The 21,182-nt window shown below is 52.9% G+C and overlaps 1 protein-coding gene across 6 annotated transcripts in view; it reads right to left on the bottom strand.

Moving 5' to 3' along the window:
- LOC128330757 (phosphatidylinositol 4,5-bisphosphate 3-kinase catalytic subunit alpha isoform-like) overlaps positions 1-14,890 on the bottom strand; it is a 29,618-nt gene extending 14,728 nt beyond the window's left edge. For 3 of the 6 annotated variants that reach the window (XM_053264061.1, XM_053264060.1, XM_053264056.1), the window contains exons 1-11: positions 14,028-14,198; positions 13,249-13,551; positions 10,691-10,951; positions 7,547-7,709; positions 7,123-7,332; positions 5,872-6,122; positions 4,524-4,766; positions 2,863-2,948; positions 2,632-2,737; positions 2,053-2,205; positions 1,150-1,284 (exon numbers count right to left, since the gene is read on the bottom strand). In XM_053264061.1, the coding sequence (XP_053120036.1) occupies positions 1,150-1,284; positions 2,053-2,205; positions 2,632-2,737; positions 2,863-2,948; positions 4,524-4,766; positions 5,872-6,122; positions 7,123-7,332; positions 7,547-7,709; positions 10,691-10,879 (1,536 nt within the window). In that variant the 5' untranslated portion in view covers positions 10,880-10,951; positions 13,249-13,551; positions 14,028-14,198. The other 3 variants (XM_053264059.1, XM_053264058.1, XM_053264057.1) reach the window with 3 other exon arrangements.
- Between the last annotated feature and the right edge of the window lie 6,292 nt (positions 14,891-21,182).

The following is a 21,182-nucleotide window of genomic DNA, read 5'->3' on the forward strand; positions in this document are numbered from 1 at the left end:
ATCACACAAGGGGGGGGAAGGAGAGTCCTAGCATGCAGGCTCCTTGCGGCCTCTTTGAAGACGCTTCCCACAAGGACTATCCCTCCCTCTCAGCTGGTGCCTCACCTGAGGCTTTCCAGCTGTTGTTGGACTACATCTCCCATCATCCACAGCTGCAACAAGAAGGATGAGAGACACAACCCATAAACATCCAGGGAGCTTCTGGCCAGCCACCCCTGCCAGGGCACAACAGAGGCCATTTTGAACCCATTTATCCTATATTATTTTGAGGGTTCTCAAACTCGGGTCCCCAGATGTTGTTGGACTTCCAACTCCCATAACCCCCCAAGGCCCTTGTGGCTGGGGATTGTGGGAGTCGAAGTCCAACAACATCCGGAGGCCCATGTCTGAGAGCCCTTGCTATATCCGGTTCCTCTGCTTGCCGAAGCAAAGCCATGTGCGGCCTAGGAAAGGGCTCACAATGGAACCGAAGAGGGCATCCATCTTCTTTCTTCGTGGCTTTCTTTCCCCAGAGGCCTCTCAGCCCAAGCCTGAGAAAGGAGAGTCCTAGCCTGCAGGCTCCTTGCGGCCTCTTTGAAGACGCTTCCCACCAAGGACTATCCCTCCCTCTCAGCTGGTGCCTCTTTCGGGCAGCAAAGTCATCTGGAAGGTCCATTTGGAACTGGAGGAGATTCGGCCTTTGGAAGGTCTCTGTCGACTCCAGCCGGTTCCGTGCGGGCATTTGGGCAAGGACCCAGCTCCCCTCAGAGCAGAACCTTCTGACCCAAGGACTGCTCAACACCACGCACAATCGACAGACTCCGCGGCCACGAGGTGCGGTGGTGGGCACCAGCTGAGCAGCCACTGGACGGAGAGGCAGACCAGCGGGGCTGGATGGATGCCGCTGGTCTGACCCAGCCGGGATCTTCTTGCTTTCTGAGGAGAGCTTGACACTGCAGGCCAAACCTGGCCGACTCCTACGTAGCTCCTCCTCCCGCAGGGGTTTCTCAGCCTTGGGCCCCACTTGTGGGTGTTCCAGTCCAACCACATTCGGGGGCCCAAGGTTGAGAACGCCAGTCCCGCTGAGTTCAGGGCTGCAGCCAGCCCCAGAAAAAGAAGCAGCAGAAGCAGCAGGAAAGGCCAGGGGTTGCCCATGGCTCTGGCCCTTACTAGTCCCACCACGCAGTAGTTGAGTCCCAGTTCCCGAGACATGGCCCAGTTGGCGTGCTCTTCGATCTCGGCTGCATCGGGAAACTTGACCGTGTGGCTGTACCAGGTGAATTCCAGCTCGAGGCAGGGGGTCTCCTGCAGTGGGGAAAGCGGAGAAGCACATCATCGGGAGGCCCTGCCCACAGTCTCTTCACCTCGGCAGCTTCAGGCCTGGCTCTCTTCTGGATTGGACCCTGGAGGGCGTGTCGCTGCCACTCGAGGGTTCCCTCAGACCTGGCCAGCAGTCCGAGGCCGTGGGGGCTGCGGGTGACGGGGGCCCAAGCTGGAGAAGCCGGGCCTTGACCTGTCTGCAGAAGGCCAGAAAGGGAGGTGCCCACTTGCCCAGCCAGCAGATTGGCCTTCCACCCCACTGGGACAGCAACGGAGAAGCCTCTCGCTTCTCACAGATGGCCAATCGGGCTTCCAAAGACAGTGGGACCCCCGAGAGGGCCTCCTCCACAGGACTCAAAGGGCGGAGAGGTTCATCTAAGGCCAGACGGAGGTCACAGGGACTCTCCCTTACAGGGCTGTTGTGGTGCTGAATGCAAATTACGAGTGCCATGCTGGGTAGACGGCGAGCCTCTTAAGAACAGAAGAACAGTCCTGCTGGATCAGGCCCAGGAAGGCCCATCCAGTCCAGCATCCTGTTTCGCACAGTGGCCCACCAGATGCCGCTGGAAGCCTACAGGCAGGAACTGAGGGCCTGCCCTCTCTCCTGCCATTACTCCCCTGCAACTGGGACTCAGGGGCATCCTGCCTTTGAGGCTGGAGGTGGCCTCTAGCCCTCCGACTAGTAGCCGCTGACAGACCTCTCCTCCATGAAGTGACCCAAACCCCTCTGAAAGCCATCCAGGTGGTTGTTACCTTATTGGGGTTGGAGCCCCCCACTCCAATGGGGTTCAGTAAGTCCTCCATGCCGTGGGGGACCGCCCAGAGGTTCAGCGCCATCTTCCCGGCCACCAGAGTGTCTTTGTAATCAAAGAGGTTGACGTTCCCCCACGCCAGGGGGCAGTGCTCCTGCCAGGGGGCAGGACAGAGAGAGCAGTTAGGCTGGGGCCAGGCCGCCCGGGCGACCCACCCCCAGCCTATCTGGGACAGGGCAAGGCTTCCTTCTCCAGGACAACCCACCTGAACCCGTGGCCGCCCCCGAGTCCAGAAGCAGCCCAGGCCCCTCCCAGTGGCTGCTCAGCAGGGAGGGGGGAGGCAGGACCCCCAGGCCCAGAGGCACTCTCTTCTTCACCAGCCCTTCCCACATTCAAGGGTTAAGGGAACTTCTTGGACTTGGCACCCGGGATGCTGTGGGACTACAATCCCCATCGTCCCCAGCCACACGAGCCGGAGGGATGGTGGGGGTTGTAGTCCAGCGGCATCCGGAGACCCACGGCTGGGATGGCCGGCTCAGGCCTTGGCACGGCGCCCCCCCCCGCCCTGGGCAGGGCTCACCTCCTTCGCCCCCTTCCGCCCTTTCACGGAGCAGATGGAGACGCAGAGGCGTGCGGCTCGGGGCAGGTCGGTGAGACAGATGTCATACGAAAGCCACTCGTTCCACCTGGGGGGCAAAGAGATGCAGGCCGGGATCTGTGGGAGAGATCCGGGAGCTGCAAGCCAGGGAGACCCCTGCCCTCGGCGTTGTGCCCCGGGGCCCCTGCCCCCCGCCCCCCGCCCCCCGGTTACCGAGGGTTGGAGCACGGGACGCGCTGGGTGTTGACGTTGTCACAAAGGGGCTCCCCTCCGTGGAAAATCCCCGTCCGGACGTAGATCTAGGAGGAGGAGGAGGAGGAGGAGGGAACTCAGGCATCCCCGTGCCATCGCCACCCGCCCCTGCCCCTCCCCGGGAAGCCAAGGAGGCCCCCTGCCCCGCCCCCCCCCCCCCGAGCAAGCTGAGCCAAACTGGGCACCACGCCTCGAGCTCTCTGCCCAGGGGTGTCGCTGTCACGGAGCAGCTGGGTTCAAAGCGCCCAGGGCCCCCAGCCCCACCGCTCCCTCTTTCCTGCATGATCTGCTTCACGCCAAGGGGTGAACCCGGGCCCCCTCTGCCCTTCTACCAGCAGGCCTAAGGCAGATCTCAGGAGGGGCTGCTGCCTCCAGGAGCACCTCGTCCTAATCAGCCGGGGGGGCGGGGGGGCGCCAAAGGAGGCGCAGCAGCCTCTGCTTCCTGGCAGCAGCTCAGGTGCCTCCTCTACCCCCCCCCCCCGCCACGCTGCCTGCAGGCTGGCCATCCGTCAGGTAGAGCTGCACAGTTAACTGCAGGGCAACTGACCCCACCTTGGCACCCCTCCAGTGGCTGCTGGATCCTCCTTGTGCCTCTCTCTAGATGGGAGCCCATTTAGGACGGGGGGGGGGCTCTTCCTTGTTCTTGTCCTCACTGGTCTAATTCCTTGTGCTTTGGAAGCCACTTTGTGAACTTTTTGTTGGAAAGGGCACATTAAAAGTAATTGATGAATGTAATAATAAATATTTAATAATAATAATAATAATAATAATAATAATAATAATAATAATAATAATAATATCATTCCCCCCAAAAAAGGTTCACAACATGCTTTACATGTTTATGAATAAGAATACGAAAAACATTTATATGCCGCTTTTCAACAAAAGTTCCCAGAGCAGTTTACATAGATATAAATAAATGTGACAAATGGCTCCCTGTCCCCAAAGGGCTCACAATCTAAAAAGCAACCTCAGATCGACACCAGCAACAGCCACTGGAGGGATGCTGTGCTGAGGATGGAGAAGGCCAGTTCCTTTCTCAATAAAGAGAATTACTGCCTCTTTGTTCAGTTAGCATTAATTATTTTATTAATATAATAAATAATGAAAAATATTTTTATGTCTTATTATTAATGATATTATTATTATTATTCAGAAATTTCATGCCCTGGCACTGGAGACCACTAGGAACCGCAGGTGCAAGGGAAAGGGGGTGGCCCTTAGGTCACAGGGACATAGGAAGCTGCCTTCTACTGAGTCCGACCATTGATCCATCTAGCTCAGTATGGTCAGCACAGACTGGCAGTGGCTTCTCTGAGTTTGCAGGCAGGAGTCCCCCTCCGCCCTCTCTTGCAGATGCTGCCAGGGAGGGAGCTGGGAACGTTTTGCACGCAAACAGGCAGCTGCTTTTCCACTGCGCTGCGGCCCCATCATCCCCTGAGGTGAATCTCTTCCAGTGCGCACACATGTAGCCTCCCCTTCAAATGCAGACCCTGCTTAGCCAAGGGGACCCTCCATGCTTGCTGCCCCAAGACCTGCAGATCCAGGAGTGGGTCTGGCCTTCCCTGCGCCCTGCCTCCTTCCCAGGGAACCCCGGGGTCCGGGCCCTGCTCCCTCCTGACCTTATCGATATCCCGGATGTTGACATTCACGTAGGTGGCGCACAGGATCTTGATGCGCAGGAGGCTGTTGATGGACCAGAGCGACTTGTTGGGCACATCCCCGTTGACGTGCGAGGAGGTGGCCACGCGGCGCGCGTAGGAGGGCAGCACAAAGACATTGGCTGGCAGCTGGCTGTACAAGCTCTCCTTGCTCATGAGCATCAAGTGCGGCAAGCGGCCGATGGCGATGCAGTTCCGCATGTACTGTGGAGGAGAGGGCATCGTGAGCGGGAGATGCTCCTGCCTCCTCTCATTCACGGGGTGGGGGGAGGGCAGGGGGGCAACGGTCTGGGGGCCCATGGTGTGGCCCCCGCACCCCACATTGAAGCCACCCAGGCCTGGGTCCAGTTGGTATCTGGGTGGGAGACTGCCTTGGAAGCCCCTAGAGCACGATGGGAGGAAGGCAGGGTACCAAGGACCGCTCCCTCCCCTCTGCACGCCCACGCAAGGCTGGGAGAGAGGGAGCTACGTGAACCTCAAGGGCAAGCGGGTTCCACAGCCTGGGGGCAACCACTGCGAAGGCCCTGTCCTCCCACGTGCTACGGGAGCCTCAGTAGGTGGCCCAGAGCCCTTCCAGTCGATCTAGTCAGCCCTCTCAAGGAAGGGTTGCAGCTGGCACACCAGCCAGAGCTGAGCAGAGGCACTCCTGGCCACAGCCACAGCCAGGAGAACCACCACCCCCAAGTTAAAAAAAAAATGCTGCGGGGAAGTGGAGTTTGTGACATCACGGGTGCCTGGCCAGTCAGCCAGCATGGTATAGTGGTTAGAGTGCTGGACTAGGACTGGGGAGACCCGAGTTCAAATCCCCATTCAGCCTCATGAGACTTGCTGGGTGACTCTGGGCCAGTCACTTCTCTCTCAGCCTAACCTACTTCACAGGGTTGTTGTGAAAGAGAAACTCAAGTATGTCGTACACCTTGGAGGAAGAGCGGGATATAAATGTAAAATAATAATAATAATAATAATAATAATAATGCCCAGCCCCTTCTGCTTCAAACAGACGTTTTGGTCCCCCTGAACCGGATCCTCAAGAGCATTACATGGCTGTCCATGGGACCACATCAGCATCTACAAATATCTGAGCCGGGCCCCTGGTCCATCTAGCCCAGTACTGCCTGCTCTGACCGGCAGCAACCCTCCAAGGCCCGGGCAGAGGAGAGGCTTTCCCAGCTCTGCTGCTGCCTGAGGTGATGCCCCGGGACTGCCGAGGGTTTCCCCAGCAGCGTCTTGCCTGGAAGCCAGGACCAGGAGCCCCAGGAGCCCTGGCGAGAGGGTGGCGCGCGGCTGCGGGCGGAAAGGGCGCCCTCACCTTGTACTGGCTGAGCGGGTATTTCTCGAGCAAGTACTCGTCGCAGCCGCAGACCTTCAGGAGGTACTTCCCCTGGTACTCCTGCACGCAGAGGCGCAGCTGCTCCGGCGAGAGGTGCATACTGCGTGTCTTCTTCCGGATGGCCTCGGCGATCACCTGCTCCGGCAGGGCGTCGTGCGGCGTCTTGAGGGTGTATTTCTGTTTGTCGTTGTTTGGAGACACAATAACCCAAATGGTAACTATGATCCGACCTTCAGGAGACGGAAGGGAGGGTGGGGGGAAAAGCAGGACAAGGAACCGTCATTGGGGTGAGCCAGTGTGGTGCGGCAGTCAGCGCTCTGGGGCTTTGGGAGGGGTACGGTCAAAAAGGGGGCCACCCACTAGCCCAGGGGTGGGCAAACCCGGCCCTCCAGCTGCTGCTGAACTACAGCTCCCATCATCCCCCGTTTTGTTTTTATCCACAGGCCGCTTGTCCACTAAAAGAGGGCCCTTAACGCGATTCACAACAAAAAGATGGCACAGCTGTGGAACTCACGGCTCCAGGAAGTTCGCTTGGCCCAATCACCGCTTTCCTTGCAAAACCTTGTGGAGGATTCCCTCCTTCAGAAAGCGTTTGGGTCTTTTACAGACTGCGCTGTTTTTAAAATATCCTAGGACAGTTTTGTTGGCATTGTTGGATTTTGTGTTATTGACTTGTAAGCAGGCCTGGGTCTGTGTTTCAGAGACAGGCAGGGCAGGTGTGGAGTCTCAACAGGAACAACAAAGATGAAGAGCTGGGCAGGCAAAGACCCACTGAGAGGAGCCCGGATCCTGCCCCCAGCCCGCCCCCGCTGCACACACAGGCTGTGCCCTGAACTGACATTGCCACACCAACAGGGAGGGCTTTAGGGACTCCCTTGGGAGATTAGTCTTTCTGGGTGCACTTAAAAAACACACACACTTCCTTCCTCTTCAACACCACCTCCACCCTCAGGCAAAGCCACTGAGCTACAGGCACCGCCCGTGTTCCCTCCAAGGTGTGCGCATGTGCGCGTGCACACAAGTTTTTTGAAGTCTGCTCAGTGAATTTTAGCTCCCGCTCAGACTGGATCAGGAAGCCCCCCCCCACCGAATGCACATGTGCACGCACACTGCCTTGAGACTGCCGCCCAGAACAAAACTCATTCCGCACACAGATGAAAAAAATTATAGAGGGCACACTAGTCACCGCCCTATCTCCCACCCACCCTGCGCCCCAATTCCCTGGCTTACCTTTGTCCAGCTTGCTGTAGACGTGTCTGGGCAATTCTGGGCTGGACTCCACATTGGGGGGGTAGACATACAAAGCCTGACTCTGGGGGCCCACTGCCCCCCTTGTCTCCACGGCCTCACGGCAGACGGACAGGATGTTCCGCCGGAATTCTTGCACCTCTGGGTCCTTGACCAGTTCAAATTCACAGATGGGCATCCCAATGGCAAAACCTGGAGGGAGGGGCAAAAACGGGGGGAGAGAGAGAGAGAAGAGGTGAAACTCCGTGGGTGTGTCTGAGAAAATGACTTGGAGTTTCTCCTTGGGGCGAACCCCTGAAATCCTGGGAGAATTTCCGTTCCTCCTGGGGGAAACCTGAAAACCCTGAAATCCTGGAGATAATTTCCACTTTGGCCCCCCGAGTTTGGTCCTGGGGTGGGGACTCACCAATCTCCCGATTGAGGATCTTCTCCTCCCGGTTGCCAACAGGCTCAATCACCTTCAGGATGGGCTGAAAGAGGCGGAGATCACAAAGTCTCCGAGACTCATCAAAGAATTCTTCCCTCTCAGCCTCCTGCGTCACCCCCACAAAGATGTAGGAGGATTCCTCCTGTGGGTTGAAGGGAGAGAAATTGGAAAAGGAGAGCTGGTCTTGTGGTAGCAGGCATGACTTGTCCCCTTAGCTAAGCAGGGCCCGCCCTGGTTGCATATGAATGGGGGACTTGATGTGTGAGCACTGCAAGATATTCCCCTTCTTAGGGGATGGAGCCGCCACTCTGGGAAGAGCATCTAGGTTCCAGGTTCCCTCCCTGGCAGCATCTCCAAGATCGGGCTGAGAGAGACTCCTGCCTGCCTGCCACCTTGGAGATGCCGCTGCCAGTCTGTGAAGACAATACTGAGTTAGATGGACATGGACCAATGGTCTGACTTGGTATAAGGCAGCTTCCTATGTTCCTATGACCATCACCACCACCACAAGGCCTCTTCTTCTCACTCACAGAAATCAGGCTCCCAAGACCCCTTACTCTCTCAAAACCACTAATTTACATTGCCAACCTGATCTGATCCAGAAGTTTTTCTCCCTCTCTCATAATTCTGGCAATCTGGGGACATCTGGTTGGCAGCAGATTCAGAAGAAACAAAAGGACTTCTTCACACAATGCAAAACTAACTTACAGAACTCTCTGAGACAAGATGTTAGAAAGGCCATTGGCTCAGATGGCTTGAAAGGGGGGATTAGGCCAAACTGAGCAGCAGTAGGAGGATCTGCAGCTATGAGCCATGATAGCCAAGTAAAACCTCCATGCTCAAATGCAATCTAATCCTGAAGACTAGTGGGGGAGCAAATGCAAACGGGCACTGTTGCTTGCAAGACCTGATTGTGGGTTTCCTGGAGGCATCTGGGTGGTCACTATAGCAACCAGAACGCTGAATGATGAGGGAGACCCACCTTGGTAAGAGCATAAAAACAGCCCTGCTGGATCAGGCCCAAGGCTTATCTAGTCCAGCATCCTGTTTCACACAATGGCCAGCCAGATGCCTCTGGGAAGCCCTCAGGAAAGAGGTGAGGGCATGACCTCTCTCATGCTGTTGCTCTTCTGTCACTGGTATCTGAGGCATCTTGTCTTTGAGGCTGGAGATGGCCTATAGCCATCAAGACTAGTAGCCATCGATAGACCTCTCCTCCACGAATTTCTCCAAATATCTTTTAAAGCCATCCAAACTGGTGGCCATCACCACATCCCGTGGCAGAGAATTCCATAGATCAATTATGCGCTGTGTGAAAAAAGTACTTCCTTTTGTTGGTCCTACATTTCCTGGCCCTCAGTTTTATGGGATGACCCTGGGTCTAGAGTTGTGAGAGAGGGAGAACATTTTTGCTCTGTCTACTTATTCTCCCCATAATCATGTCTCCATGTAGTTGCCTCTTTTCCATACTAAAGAGCCCCAGATGTTGTAGCCTTGCCTTGTAAGGAAGGTGCTCCAGGCCCCTGATCATCTTGGTTGCCCTCTTCTGCACCTTTTCCAGTTCGACAATGTCCTTCTTAAGATATGGTGACTAGAACTATACGCAGTAATCCAAATGTGGTCGAACCATAGATTTGTATAAGGGCATTATAATATTAGCATTTTTATTTTCAATCCCCTTCCTGATGATCCCGAGCATGGAATTTGTCTTTTTCACAGCTGCCGCACACTGAGTCGACACTTTCAACAAGCTGTCCACCACGACTCCAAGATCTCTCTCCTGGTCAGTCACTGACAGCTTAGACCCCATCAGTGTCTATGTGAAGTTGGTGTTTTCTGCCCCAATGTGCATCACTTTACACTTGCTTGCATTGAACTGCATTTGCCATTTTGTTGCCCACTCCCCCAGTTTGGAGAGATCCTTTTAGAGCTCCTCACAATCCGTTGTGGATTTCACTACCCTAAATAGCTTAATGTCAACTGCAAATTTGTCCACTTTGCTGCTTACTCCAACTTCTAGATCATTTACGGACAAGGTAAAGAGCACTGGTCCCAGTACCGATCCTCAGAGGCCCCCACTTTTTACTTCCCTCCACTGTAAGCTGTCCCTTTATTCCCACCCTCTGTTTCCTGTCCTTCAACCAGTTCCCAATCCACACATGAGCCTTTCTCCTTCTCCCATGACTACTAAGTTTACGCAAGAGCCTTTGGAGGGGAACTCTGCCAAAAGCTTTTTGGGAGTCCAAGTATACTATATCAGCCAGATCACCTTTATCCACATGCCTGTTGACACTCTCAGAGAGCTCCACAAGGTTAGTGAGGCAAGACTTTCCCTTACAGAAGCCAGGCTGGTTCTCCTTCAGCACAGCCCGTTCTTCTGTGTGTGTAACAGTTTTCTCCTTAATTATGCTTCATATCAATTTACTCAGCACAGAAGTTGAGCTGACCGGCCTGCTGTTTCCCAGATCCCCCCCGGATCCCTTTTTAGAGGAGTTACATTATCTTCTCTGGTACAGAGCCTGACTGTAGGAACAAGTTATGTATTTTTGCTAGATCCACAATTCACATCTGAGTTCCTTCAGAACTCTTGGGTGGATGCCATCTGGGCCTGGTGATTTGTTCGTTTTTAGTTTTTCAAGACAGTTTAGAACATCTTCCCTTGTCACCACAAATTGGCTCAGTTCTTAAAGCTCCAAGCCTGAGAAGCTCAGTTCTGGAGAGGATAAATGGTCAGTATCTTCTGCCGTGAAGACCGATGCAAAGACCTCATTCAGCTTCTCTGCAATCTCCTTATCCTCCTTAATAATCCCTTTCACACCCTCATCATCTAAGGGGCCAACTGCCCCCCTGGCAGGTTTTCTGCTTCTGATACATTTAAAGACATTTACGTTATTCCTCTTGAGACATTCCCCTTGGTCTGATCCAGCAGGGTTCTTCTCAAGAGCCCAGGAGTCCTAGCTCTTTGACTCCTCTACGCTGACTCACTAGACCAGATTGGCCCACCTGAGGCACAACAACAACAACAACAACAACAGCAAAGCCTCAGCTCGGCTGCCCCTGCACGAGATCCCACTCTTGTGCAGGGAATCCAAGCTTCTGGGCAGCCAACTTCTTCCGGCTAACCTGCAGCAGGTGGAAAAGGGGGTATTTCCTGGCTTCCTTGAAGAGGTCATGCTTGATGCCCAGCAGAGTGGCTTCCCGCAGACATTCAAGGGTGACAATCATGCCGTTGGGGAGGCAGCAGTCCACCATGATCCGGGGGGGCATGAGGTGGAGCCCCCACAGCTCCCCAGAGGAAGGCCGCGGCGGCATGGCTGCAGAGGAGCGGCAAGCCCGTCACGTTGCGAGGAGGCTAGTGGCGGGGAGCTAAAGCATCTTGTGCACCTGGAGGGGGAAAGAGAGGACAGTGAGTCAATGTGCTGGAGAGTCCAGCCTCCTCCTCCTCCTCCTCCTGCTGTGTGAGTTCTGGGGACAGCCCCCCCCCCGTGCAACACCCCCCTCCCCGCTTCCTATGGGCTGCCCAAGAGTATATCAGTGCAGGGCAGGGCAGAAGAAGGCATTTCAGTCAATAACCAGCTGGCTGCCTTTTCCAAGGCATCCCTTTGGAGAGTCACCCAGATAGCGAGGCCATCCCCCCTCCCCACACACACCCCCATGCAGGAAAGGCATCCAGCCCCATCCATAGGTCCCCAGCCCCCTGGCAACCCAAGTGCAAGACACTGTCAAACAAAGGCGGAGGATTTCTAGCGCCAACCAGGTTCATGATTTGAGGGAAGATCTCGGCCCCTGTAATTCCTAGCAAGTCAGCAATGGGGATGGAGCTGAAGCAAACTCCTTAGCTTGTCCTGACATATCAAGGCTCAGCTTGGCTCAGCAGCCCCGGCTTCCTTCACACTAGACATGTGTCACCCCATGAAATTGATGGGCAACACATTCAGGACAGAAACAAGAGAGGACTTTCACACAACACTTTCATGTTTTAGCTGATGGAACTCATGGCCACAATATGTGGTAGAGACTACAAGCTCAAAAGGGGATGAGACACATTCACAGAGGAGGAGGAGGATTAGTCTTTCATTGGCTATCAGTCACAATGATCATGTGGAAGAAACCTCCACATTCAGAGACAGTTTATCTCTGTACACCACCAGTGGCTGAAAGAGGGTCAGGCACGGGATGGGGGTGTCAGGAGGGAAGCAGGAAGATTTACTAGATAGACTGACTCTTCTTGCATGTTTATGGTCTGATGCCAACTTGCAGTATCACACTCATTCCTCTCTCCTCCCTCTGTTGTTTCCCCTTTGCTGAATTTTAGACTGTAAGCCCCCTGGGGCAGGGACCAGAGCGCTTGCAGTTTGTGAAGCACCATGCATGCTGATGGCTATAATATGGAAGATTCACTTGAAAGAAAAAGGAAAGGAAAACCCAACCACCTTAGAGAGGGCTACAACTTAAAAATTCATATTTGTAAAAATCCAGGCAAAAATAGGTCCTAACAAGCTTAGCCTCGTCAGCCAGAAGTCTAGAATAATAATGATGATGATGATGATGATGATGATGACGACTGACTACAAACAAAGGCATGACAAGGTAGCAGGAATGATACACTGGAGCATCTGCAAAAAATACAAGCTACCTGTAGCCAAACATTGGTGGGACCATAAAATTGAAAAAGTTGAAGAAAATGGAGATGTAAAAATATTATGAGACTTCCGACTACAAACAGACAAACATCTGCCACACAATACACCAGATATGACTGTGGTCGAGAAGAAAGAAAAACAAGTCAAAACAATCGACATGGCAATACCAGGGGATAGCAGAACAGAAGAAAAATAGAAAAAATCACCAAATACAAAGATCTACCAATTGAAATTGAAAGGCTGTGGCAGAAAAAGACCAGACTAATCCCAGTGGTCATTGGCGCCCTGGGTGCAGTTCCAAAAGACCTTGAAGAGCACCTCAACACCATCGGGGCCACAGAAATCACCACCAGCCAATTACAAAAAGCAACTTTACTGGGAACAGCCTATATTCTGCGACGATATCTATAACCATTGACAATAAAATTCTGGCATCCCAGGTCCTTGGGAAGGACTCGATGTCTGGATAAAACAAACCAGTCAATAACACCTGTCTGGCTGTGTAAACAAGAAATAATAATATAATAATAATAAAGAGTTTTGCAATGCTTCCAGAAAGTGTTCATGCTGGGACTCTGATGAACTTCCATGAGGAAAAGAAAGTGCCCTGCTTGAGAGGAGACCGCTACAGCCTCATCTGTGTCTGGATATGGTGCTCCCACACAGGAAAACCTTCAGTGTGGACGGGAATGCCGGTGATGAGACAGACAGGAAGGGAAGGTCCCTTGGGTATATGCATGCCTCCTGAGTCATGTTTATGGAACCCAGCAATCCCTTAGGGGAAGAGAGAAGAGGGGGGCCCAGTCCAGCGAGAAGGTCTCCTCCACCAGGGCTTGCCTCTGGACTGGGCCCACCGCCGTCTCTCTGGCTAAATGCTATCCCACCACATCCCGCCACAGCCACACTTCCCTGCATTGGGAGGGAACATTCGACCCCTTCCCTAGCAAATCCTTCCGTCCAGCTCCACTCCCAGAATCTTCCACTCCCAGCCCCCAAAAGAGGGCCAGGCTCCCGCCACAGCACCCTTTCCACACACACCCTTTGAACCTGGCACCCTTTCAGAGGATACTGGCCACACCGACGTCACTCCGCCATTCTCCCCAACCTGCTTTCGCCAGGATCGGAAATCGGTCGGGCTCAGGCAGGCAGTTTTGCAAACGGCTGCCGATGGGGTGGCTGCGTTGGGCGTTTGTCGCCGCTCAGACGGTCGGTTTCCTTAGGAATGCGTGGCAGGATTCCTGCTGCCTGCTGTTCTCTGCCTCGTAGCAGCCTCTCTGCGATGCCAACCGACCATCTTTCTCTGCCTCTGTCTCTGTCTCTCTCTGCAGTCAAAAACTGTTGCTAAATAAATAAAGAAAAGTAGAGGCTCGAAGGGCAAGAAAAGAAGGCAGCGGAGGAATGGAGAGCCCAAGCTAAAGGTGCATCCAAAACACTGTCCTTGCAGGCTCCAATTTAGGGAAAGAAGCGAGCACCCCCCACCCCACCCCCCTTGGCTCTTACAAACTCAGGCGATAACGGTTTTGTGCGTGGAATATAGAAAAGAAACGCGTGCGGAGGGGGGGGATTATGGACGGGTTTGACCGACGCATGCTTCGCAAACACTGCGCGGGGGGGGGATATATTCTTATTCCTGGTTAAGGGGGGTGGGGGAGGGAGAAGCCAGCCAGGCCAGCTGATGCTCTGCCGGACTGCTAGCCCCACGGCGGGGTAGGGGGTCCCTGCCGCAGCCGCCCCTGCCAGCCCGCTGGCGCTCGGCTGGGCTCTCTGCCTGCCTCTCCCCCTGGAAGAAGCTGGTGCAACAAAAGGAAGCTACTTACATGTCGCCGCCGCCGCCGGATCCCCGAGTCAGAGCAGACGGCAAGGCTCAGCCGTGGCTGGCCAGATGCCGGCGGAGCTCAGCCTCGGCGCCCTCCCCGCGAAGGCTCGCTCCCCCCCGCTTGCTGCTGCAGCCCTCGGGTCCCATGCTCGCCCGCCCGCCGCCACCCCCAACTCACAGCAGCAGCAGCAGCAGCAGCTAGAGAGCGCGTTTGCGAGCGGTGTGTATCCGGCATGGGAAGCACGGATTTCCGCTGGATCCAGCCAGCTTTCTCCCAGCTGGGAGGGGGGGTGGATCTGGCCCTCCGGTTGGCTTTCTCCGTGGCTGGACCCCCCACCCCACCCCCCGCCGCCCAGATCCACGCGGCGAAGAGATCGGCCAGCCCCAGCCCACCCCTTCAGGTCTGCGCGATGGCAACCCGGAGGGGGCGCTTCTTTGGGGAGCGGCTTCTTGCTTGCCCGCCGGGGGTCTGGCTGCCGGGGGCGGCGGGGGGAGATCGCCGCCACTCGGGCTGCAGCTCGTCCTCCGAGAGGAAAAAGAGCAGCGGCAGCAGGGAACGGGGAGGCATTCCTGCTGCCGCTGGTGTCATTGGAGACAGGCATTGGCCCAAAAGGGGGGGGTAAGTGTGTGTGTGTGGGGGGGGGACATAGGAAGCTGCCATGTACCCAAGTCAGACCCTGGGTCCATCGAGCTCAGCATTGTCTACACGGACTGGCAGCGGCTTCTCCAAGACTGCAGTGCAGGCAGGAGTCTCTCTCAGTCAGCAGCGCCATCTGGGGATGCGGGAACCTTCTCCATTGATGCAAGCAGGCCGGGGCTCTTCCCGTAGCGGCCTCCTCCTGCTGCTATATGCTGCTTTCATCCTCTCTCTTCCGGGGCTCAGGCATGTAGTCTCCCATTCAAATGCACACCAGGGCGGGCCCTGCTTAGCAAAGGGGACGAGGCACCGGCTTGCTCCCACAAGCCCAGCTCTCTCCCCCCCGCCCCGCCCCACGCCTTATGATGCCAGCCCCACACTTGGGTGTTAAACGAATTGTTGCCCGGTTCAGGCCCCGCGTGGCCCCCCTTGAGGGTGTCTTTTGCGAGCCGTTTGGGGACAGGAAGCCGTCTGCGCCCCCCCCCGCTCCCCACCTTAGGTAAACTGTGTTGAGAAGCAAGGGCAAGGAGAAAGCAGCATAGAAATAGGCTTTACTATAGTGAGGGGGGGGGGCTCAGGCTAGAAGAGTCTCCCTAGCACGCTGGATCAGGACCAAGGCATGTGAGTTCAGGCAGCACCACCACCAATATTTATATGCCACTTCCCAACAAAAATTCCCAAAGCAATTTACATAAATACAAATCAATCAATCAATGAAATGCCCCCCTGTCCCCCAAAGGGTTCACCATCTAAAACACACAAGACTGGCACCAGCAACAGCCACTGGAGAGATGCTGTGCTGGGGTTGGATAGGGCCGGTTTTTATTTATTTTCTTTCTTTCTTGTTAAATGTGTATAACGCCTTTCATTAAAACAGTCCCAAGGCGGTTCACACAAAAATTAAAAACAAGACTATAAAAAGGACACAATTAAAATATTAAGTTGAAATATAAAAAACAAATCTGACTAAAAAGTTTTAAAATACAAGCATAAGTTGCTCTCCCCCTGCTCAATAAAGAAAATAACCACTTTTAAATGTGGTGCCTCTTTGCTCAGTTAGCTGGGACAAAATTTGTAGGTGATCTTGGGTCCGTCACTACCTCTCAGCCTACCTTACACGGTTGTTGGGTAGAGAATAGATAAAAATGGAATAAAAAGCCCTGCTGGATCAGATGCCAAGTCCATCCAGACTAGTATCTTGCTTTCCACAATAGCAAAGAGTGGCTACTGTACCCATTGCATAGTACCCATTGGGGAGCCCGCCCCCTCAAACAGGGCTTGAAGGCTACAGCTCCCTCCTGCCTTTGCTCCCCAGCAACTCTTATTCAGGGGTATACTGCCTCTGTACATGGAGGTTCTATATGCACATCCTGACTAATAGCCCTTGACAGAGCTTTCCTTCTCCGTGAATTTGTCTAAACACCTTTTTAAGCCAACAGAACTAGTGACCATCACCACATCTTGTGGCAGGGAGTTCCAAGGATTCATTATGCATTGTGGGAAGAAGCCTTTGCTTTTGTCTGTCCTAAATCTCCTACCCATCCACATCTTGTATTCCAAAAGAAGGAAGAAAACTTTTCTCTGCCCACTTTCTCCACACAGTGAATCCTTTTCTAACCCTTTGCCGGGTCTTCTGTTGTGCTGGGTATTAAGTCCACCTTTGCCCACTGATGTGTGGGCCACATTTCGCAGGAAAGAGAGACCCCTGCCGGTTGTCTCTGCCCGGCCAAGGGTCACTGCCCAAGCTTGCCCCACATATTGCTAAGGGCTCCGCAATCCATTGCTCATGGCCGGCCGGCCCTGCCATTGTTTCAAAAACAGAGAGGAGGTGGTGTTTACTCTTTTGGTTAGCGAGTCAACCACAAACAAAGGCCCTGCAAGCAATCTGGCTGCAAGAGTTCCAAGCAGGCCTCGCCCCAGTGTGTCTTGGGCCACCCCTTGAGGTCCCTCCCTGAGCACCTGAAGAAGGTACCTGCCTGTTAGATGCATGATGCACACCGTCATCCCTGTAGCCCTGCAAAGGGAGTTGGGCTTCGGAAGGATGACAAAAAGCCAACTGTTCTTTGCATGGAAAGAGATCACCAGAGAAGGCATCAGGAAGGGCTGCCTCGGCTAGAGAGGGGGACAGCCTCGGGCAAGGCAAGCCACCCACATTTCTGCCGGCTGGCCACTCGCCTGAGAGTTGTTCACCCTATAAATTGGGACCGGGGGTGGGCGGTGGGGAGGGCTGAATAAAACCAGGGAGATTCAGAGCAGGAGCAAACCAGCTAAGCTGAAGCTAAGGTGACATATGGGTTAAATTGGGAGAGCCACAGGCTCTCCTGCTACGGCTGGACTACAACTCCCATCATCACCCACAACTGCAATTGCACCTGGAGAGCCTCAGGTTGGCCGCCTCTGTTAAGATATCTTCTAATTATTTATTTTGGTGCCTCCGTTGTGACCTCTGCAAACTGCAGCCAGCACATAACAGAACTGCCGCTGGCTGGATCAGATAACACTGTTGCCAACAGTGGACAGACTGCCTCTTAACATGGAGGTTCCATCTAGCTATCATGACAAATAATCATGAATAGATCTCCTCCTCCTCCCTAGATTTGCCTAATTCCCTTTTAAAGCTACATACACTTCTGTCCATCCCCACACCATGAATCACAATTTCATAAATTATGTTCTGTGAATGCACACACCAAGGATTAGGAGCAAAGGGCTTCAGGCAGCACCAGATTTAGGCACGAACAAAGCAAGCTACAGCTTTATGAAGGGCCTCTCAATGTTGGCAAATGACTAAATTTCTACATAATTGTTTGAAAAATAAAGGGGAAAGTGGGGGGAAGACATCAAAACCAACATTATTATTGTTCTGATAAGAGAAAAATAAGGCTACACAATTAACAGGAGTGCTGGTCTAGTGGTAGCCAGCATGACTTGTCCCCTGAACTAAGCAGAGTCCACCCTGGTTGCATAGGAATGGGAGACTAGAAGTGTGAGCACTGGAAGATCTTCCCTTTAGGGGATGGAGCCGCTCTGGGAAGAACAGAAGGTCCCAGGTTCCCTCCCTGGCAGCATCTCCAACGAGATAGGGCTGAGAGAGACTCCTGCCTGCAGCCCTGGAGAAGCCGCTGCCAGTCTGTGTGTAGACAATCCTGAGCTAGATAGACCAATGGTCTGACTCAGTAGATGGCAGCTTCCTATGTTTCCTGTGTAACACGCTGAGTTTATGAATCTGTGCAGAAACCAATAAGTTATATCAACATTGTATTAGACCAGGGCCCCGCCCAGACCAGCGACTGCCATCTTGATTAGAAGCAGTATTCGCCTCAACAGAAGAACGCTGCTGTAACCATCTGTAAACAGTGTGGTGAGTGGAGTGGCAGCAAGCATGAATGGTCCTATTTGCTGAGCAGGGTCTGCCCTGGTTTCCATTTGAATGGGCAACTACATGCATGCGTACTGTAAGATATTCCCCTCAGGGGATGGGGCCACTCTGGGAAGAGCATCTTGCATTCTGCTTGCATGCAGAAGGTCCCAAGTCCCCACCCTGGCAGCAGCATCTCCAAGATAGGACTGAGAGAGACTCCTGCCTGCAACCTTGGAGAAGCCACTGCCAGTCTGGGTAGACAATCCTGAGCTAGATGGACCAAGGGTCTGACTCACGGCGGTGTGACAAATGCTGCTGGGAGTGGACTGACCTCATTCCAGCCAGAATGCCACAAAAACGAACATTTCTCAACACTGAAGCCAGGGCAATGGACCATCTGTCTGGGACTTTTGGGCCAAATGCTGAGTCACCTCCCAAAAATGCTGCATGGACTTGGAGCAAATGGATGGATTTCTTTTGTTTTTAAAATAAACAATTAAATAGGAAATAAGCTCTTGGCTTGCCTCCTTTGCTTTCACAAACCTAAAATCCTCCTCATGTTTTCCTAATTACACAACAGCAATTTATCCAAGATGCTTAACACAGTAAAAGACGGGAGACATAGCATAAAAATTAACTACAGACAGGAGAAGGAGGAGGCATGTTTTGTTGGCGAAGTAGTTTGAAAAAGAAAAGACGCATTTCTTTGGAGAAGGGGCTTTGGCGTTCCAGCACCCTGGGAGAAAGTGCTGTGTGTACTCAGCCGCTGGGGAATGAATTACATGCCAGTTTCCTATCGATGGGCTGCTGTGGCCTGCGTGGGACTGGTGGGAGCCAGGAAATGGGGATTTTTTTCTATTCCTGTCTCTGTCTTGGATGACCTTGGGCAAGCCTCTGCTTCCCTCAGTGCTGTGGTTTGCGTCTTCCCCTCCCTGCCTCCTCCTGGATGAATCCTTCAAGGGCATGAAGAAGCCGCGGGAAAGAAAGGGATGGCGGGAAGCTGCAAAGCTGACTCGTCCTCAGGTCAAAATCTAGGCGGTCTCCTCTGGAAGGCAGTGGCTGCTGGCAAAGTCCGAGGGAAGCCGCCGCTCCAGGAAGAGGAGGAGGAAGAAGAGTGGTGGACCACCCATTCTCCATTCCATCCCACGATGCAGGCACACCCTGAACATGAAATGACCCCCAAGCCATGGCCAAATTAACGGAACGCTATTAATCCATAGAGAACTTGGAAAATAAAAATCTTATTTATACTCTGCACTCTAATCTGTGGTGACCAGGAAAGGCACATCCTGTGACCAGGTTAAATTACGACTTTGTTATATGACATAAATTGCTTCGTTGTGCACACGTGAATTTGCTTCCAAAATACACAGTTTCAAATGATCTCTTCCATTGGGCAAATAAATTACTGAAAGAAGGAAGGGGGGGGGGAAGGCACAGAGACAGTCCCAAGGTGTTCTCTGAAATGATGAGGGCTAGAAAGTTGATTGGCATTTTAAACATGAAAGTGGAGAGTGGGCAGTGGGGGGGGGGTGAAACAGGGCCAACCTGCCTGCTAGGTGAACTAGGCAGCCACCTAAGGCGCCAAGCAGGGAGGGGCACTATCTCCCTGGATGCACACATTGTCACAGCCAGCCAGCCAGAGTGGGCAACAGGGATTGTCCACCTGATGGGATTGTCCACATGGGCAACGGGGGCAAGGGAGCACCAGAGCCAGGCTTCGCTTTATTTTTACTATCTACTAATATTAATCATCTACTACTACTACTACTACTATTTCTTGTTTACACAGTCAGACAGGTGTTATTGACTGGTTTGTTTTATCCAGACATCGAGTCCTTCCCAAGGACCTGGGATGGCTGAATTTTATTGTCAATTGTTATAGATATTGTCGCAGAATATAGGCTGTTCCCAGTAAAGCTGCTTTTTGTAATTGGCTGATGGTGATTTCTGTGGCCCCGATGGTGTTGAGGTGCTCTTCAAGGTCTTTTGGGACTGCGCCCAGGGCGCCAATTACCACTGGGATTATTTTGGTCTTTTTCTGCCACAGCCTTTCAATTTCAATTTGTAGATCCTTGTATTTTGTTATTTTTTCTATTTCTTTTTCTTCTGTTCTGCTATCCCCTGGTATTGCTATGTCGATTATTTTAACTTGTTTTTCTTTCTTCTCGACTACAGTTATATCTGGTGTGTTGTGTGGCAGATGTTTGTCTGTTTGTAGTCGGAAGTCCCATAATATTTTTGCATCTTCATTTTCTACAACTTTTTCAGTTTTATGGTCCCACCAGTTTTTGGCTACAGGTAGCTTGTATTTTTTGCAGATGTACCAGTGTCTTATCCCTGCTACCTTGTCATGCCTTTGTTTGTAGTCAGTCTGTGAGATCTTTTTACAACAGCTGATTAGGAGCCAGCATGGTGTAGTGGTTAGAGTGCTGGACTAGGACCGGGGAGACCCGAGTTCAAATCCCCATTCAGCCATGAAACTAGCTGGGTGACTCTGGGCCAGTCACTTCTCTCTCAGCCTAACCTACTTCACAGGGTTGTTGTGAAAGAGAAACTCAAGTATGTAGTACACTGCTCTGGGCTCCTTGGAGGAAGAGTGGGATATAAATGAATAATAATAATAATTAGGTGGTCCACTGTTTCATCTGCTTCTTTACAAAGGCGGCACTTGCTGTTTGTTGTGAATTTTTCTACTTTTGCTCTTATTGCATTTGTTCTTAGTGCCTGTTCTTCCGCAGCCAGTATTAAACCCTCTGTTTCTTTCTTCAAGTTGCCATTCTTAAGCCATTGCCAGGTCTTGGTGATGTCTGATTTTCCACTTATATTGTGCAAATATTGACCATGCAGGGGCTTCTTTTTCCATTTTTCTGCTCGGTTCTTGACTTGTTCTTTCTTGTAGGCCTGCTTTCTTTCATTGGTGTTGAATAGTTTCGTGTTATTGACCATCTGAAGTACATCTTCTTCACTGTCCTTGATATATTCTTCAAGGCCTCTTTTCTCCTCCTCTACTGTTTGATGGACTTGCAGCATTCCTCTTCCACCTGAGCTGCGAGGGAGGTAGAGCCTATCGACATCACTGCGGGGGTGCAGAGCATGATTGATGGTCATGATTTTCCTGGTCTTCTAGCTCTGCCTGGGTCCAGTCTATTATTCCT

This window comes from Hemicordylus capensis, chromosome 6, assembly GCF_027244095.1.
Source record: "Hemicordylus capensis ecotype Gifberg chromosome 6, rHemCap1.1.pri, whole genome shotgun sequence".
Taxonomy (NCBI): Eukaryota; Metazoa; Chordata; class Lepidosauria; order Squamata; family Cordylidae; genus Hemicordylus; species Hemicordylus capensis.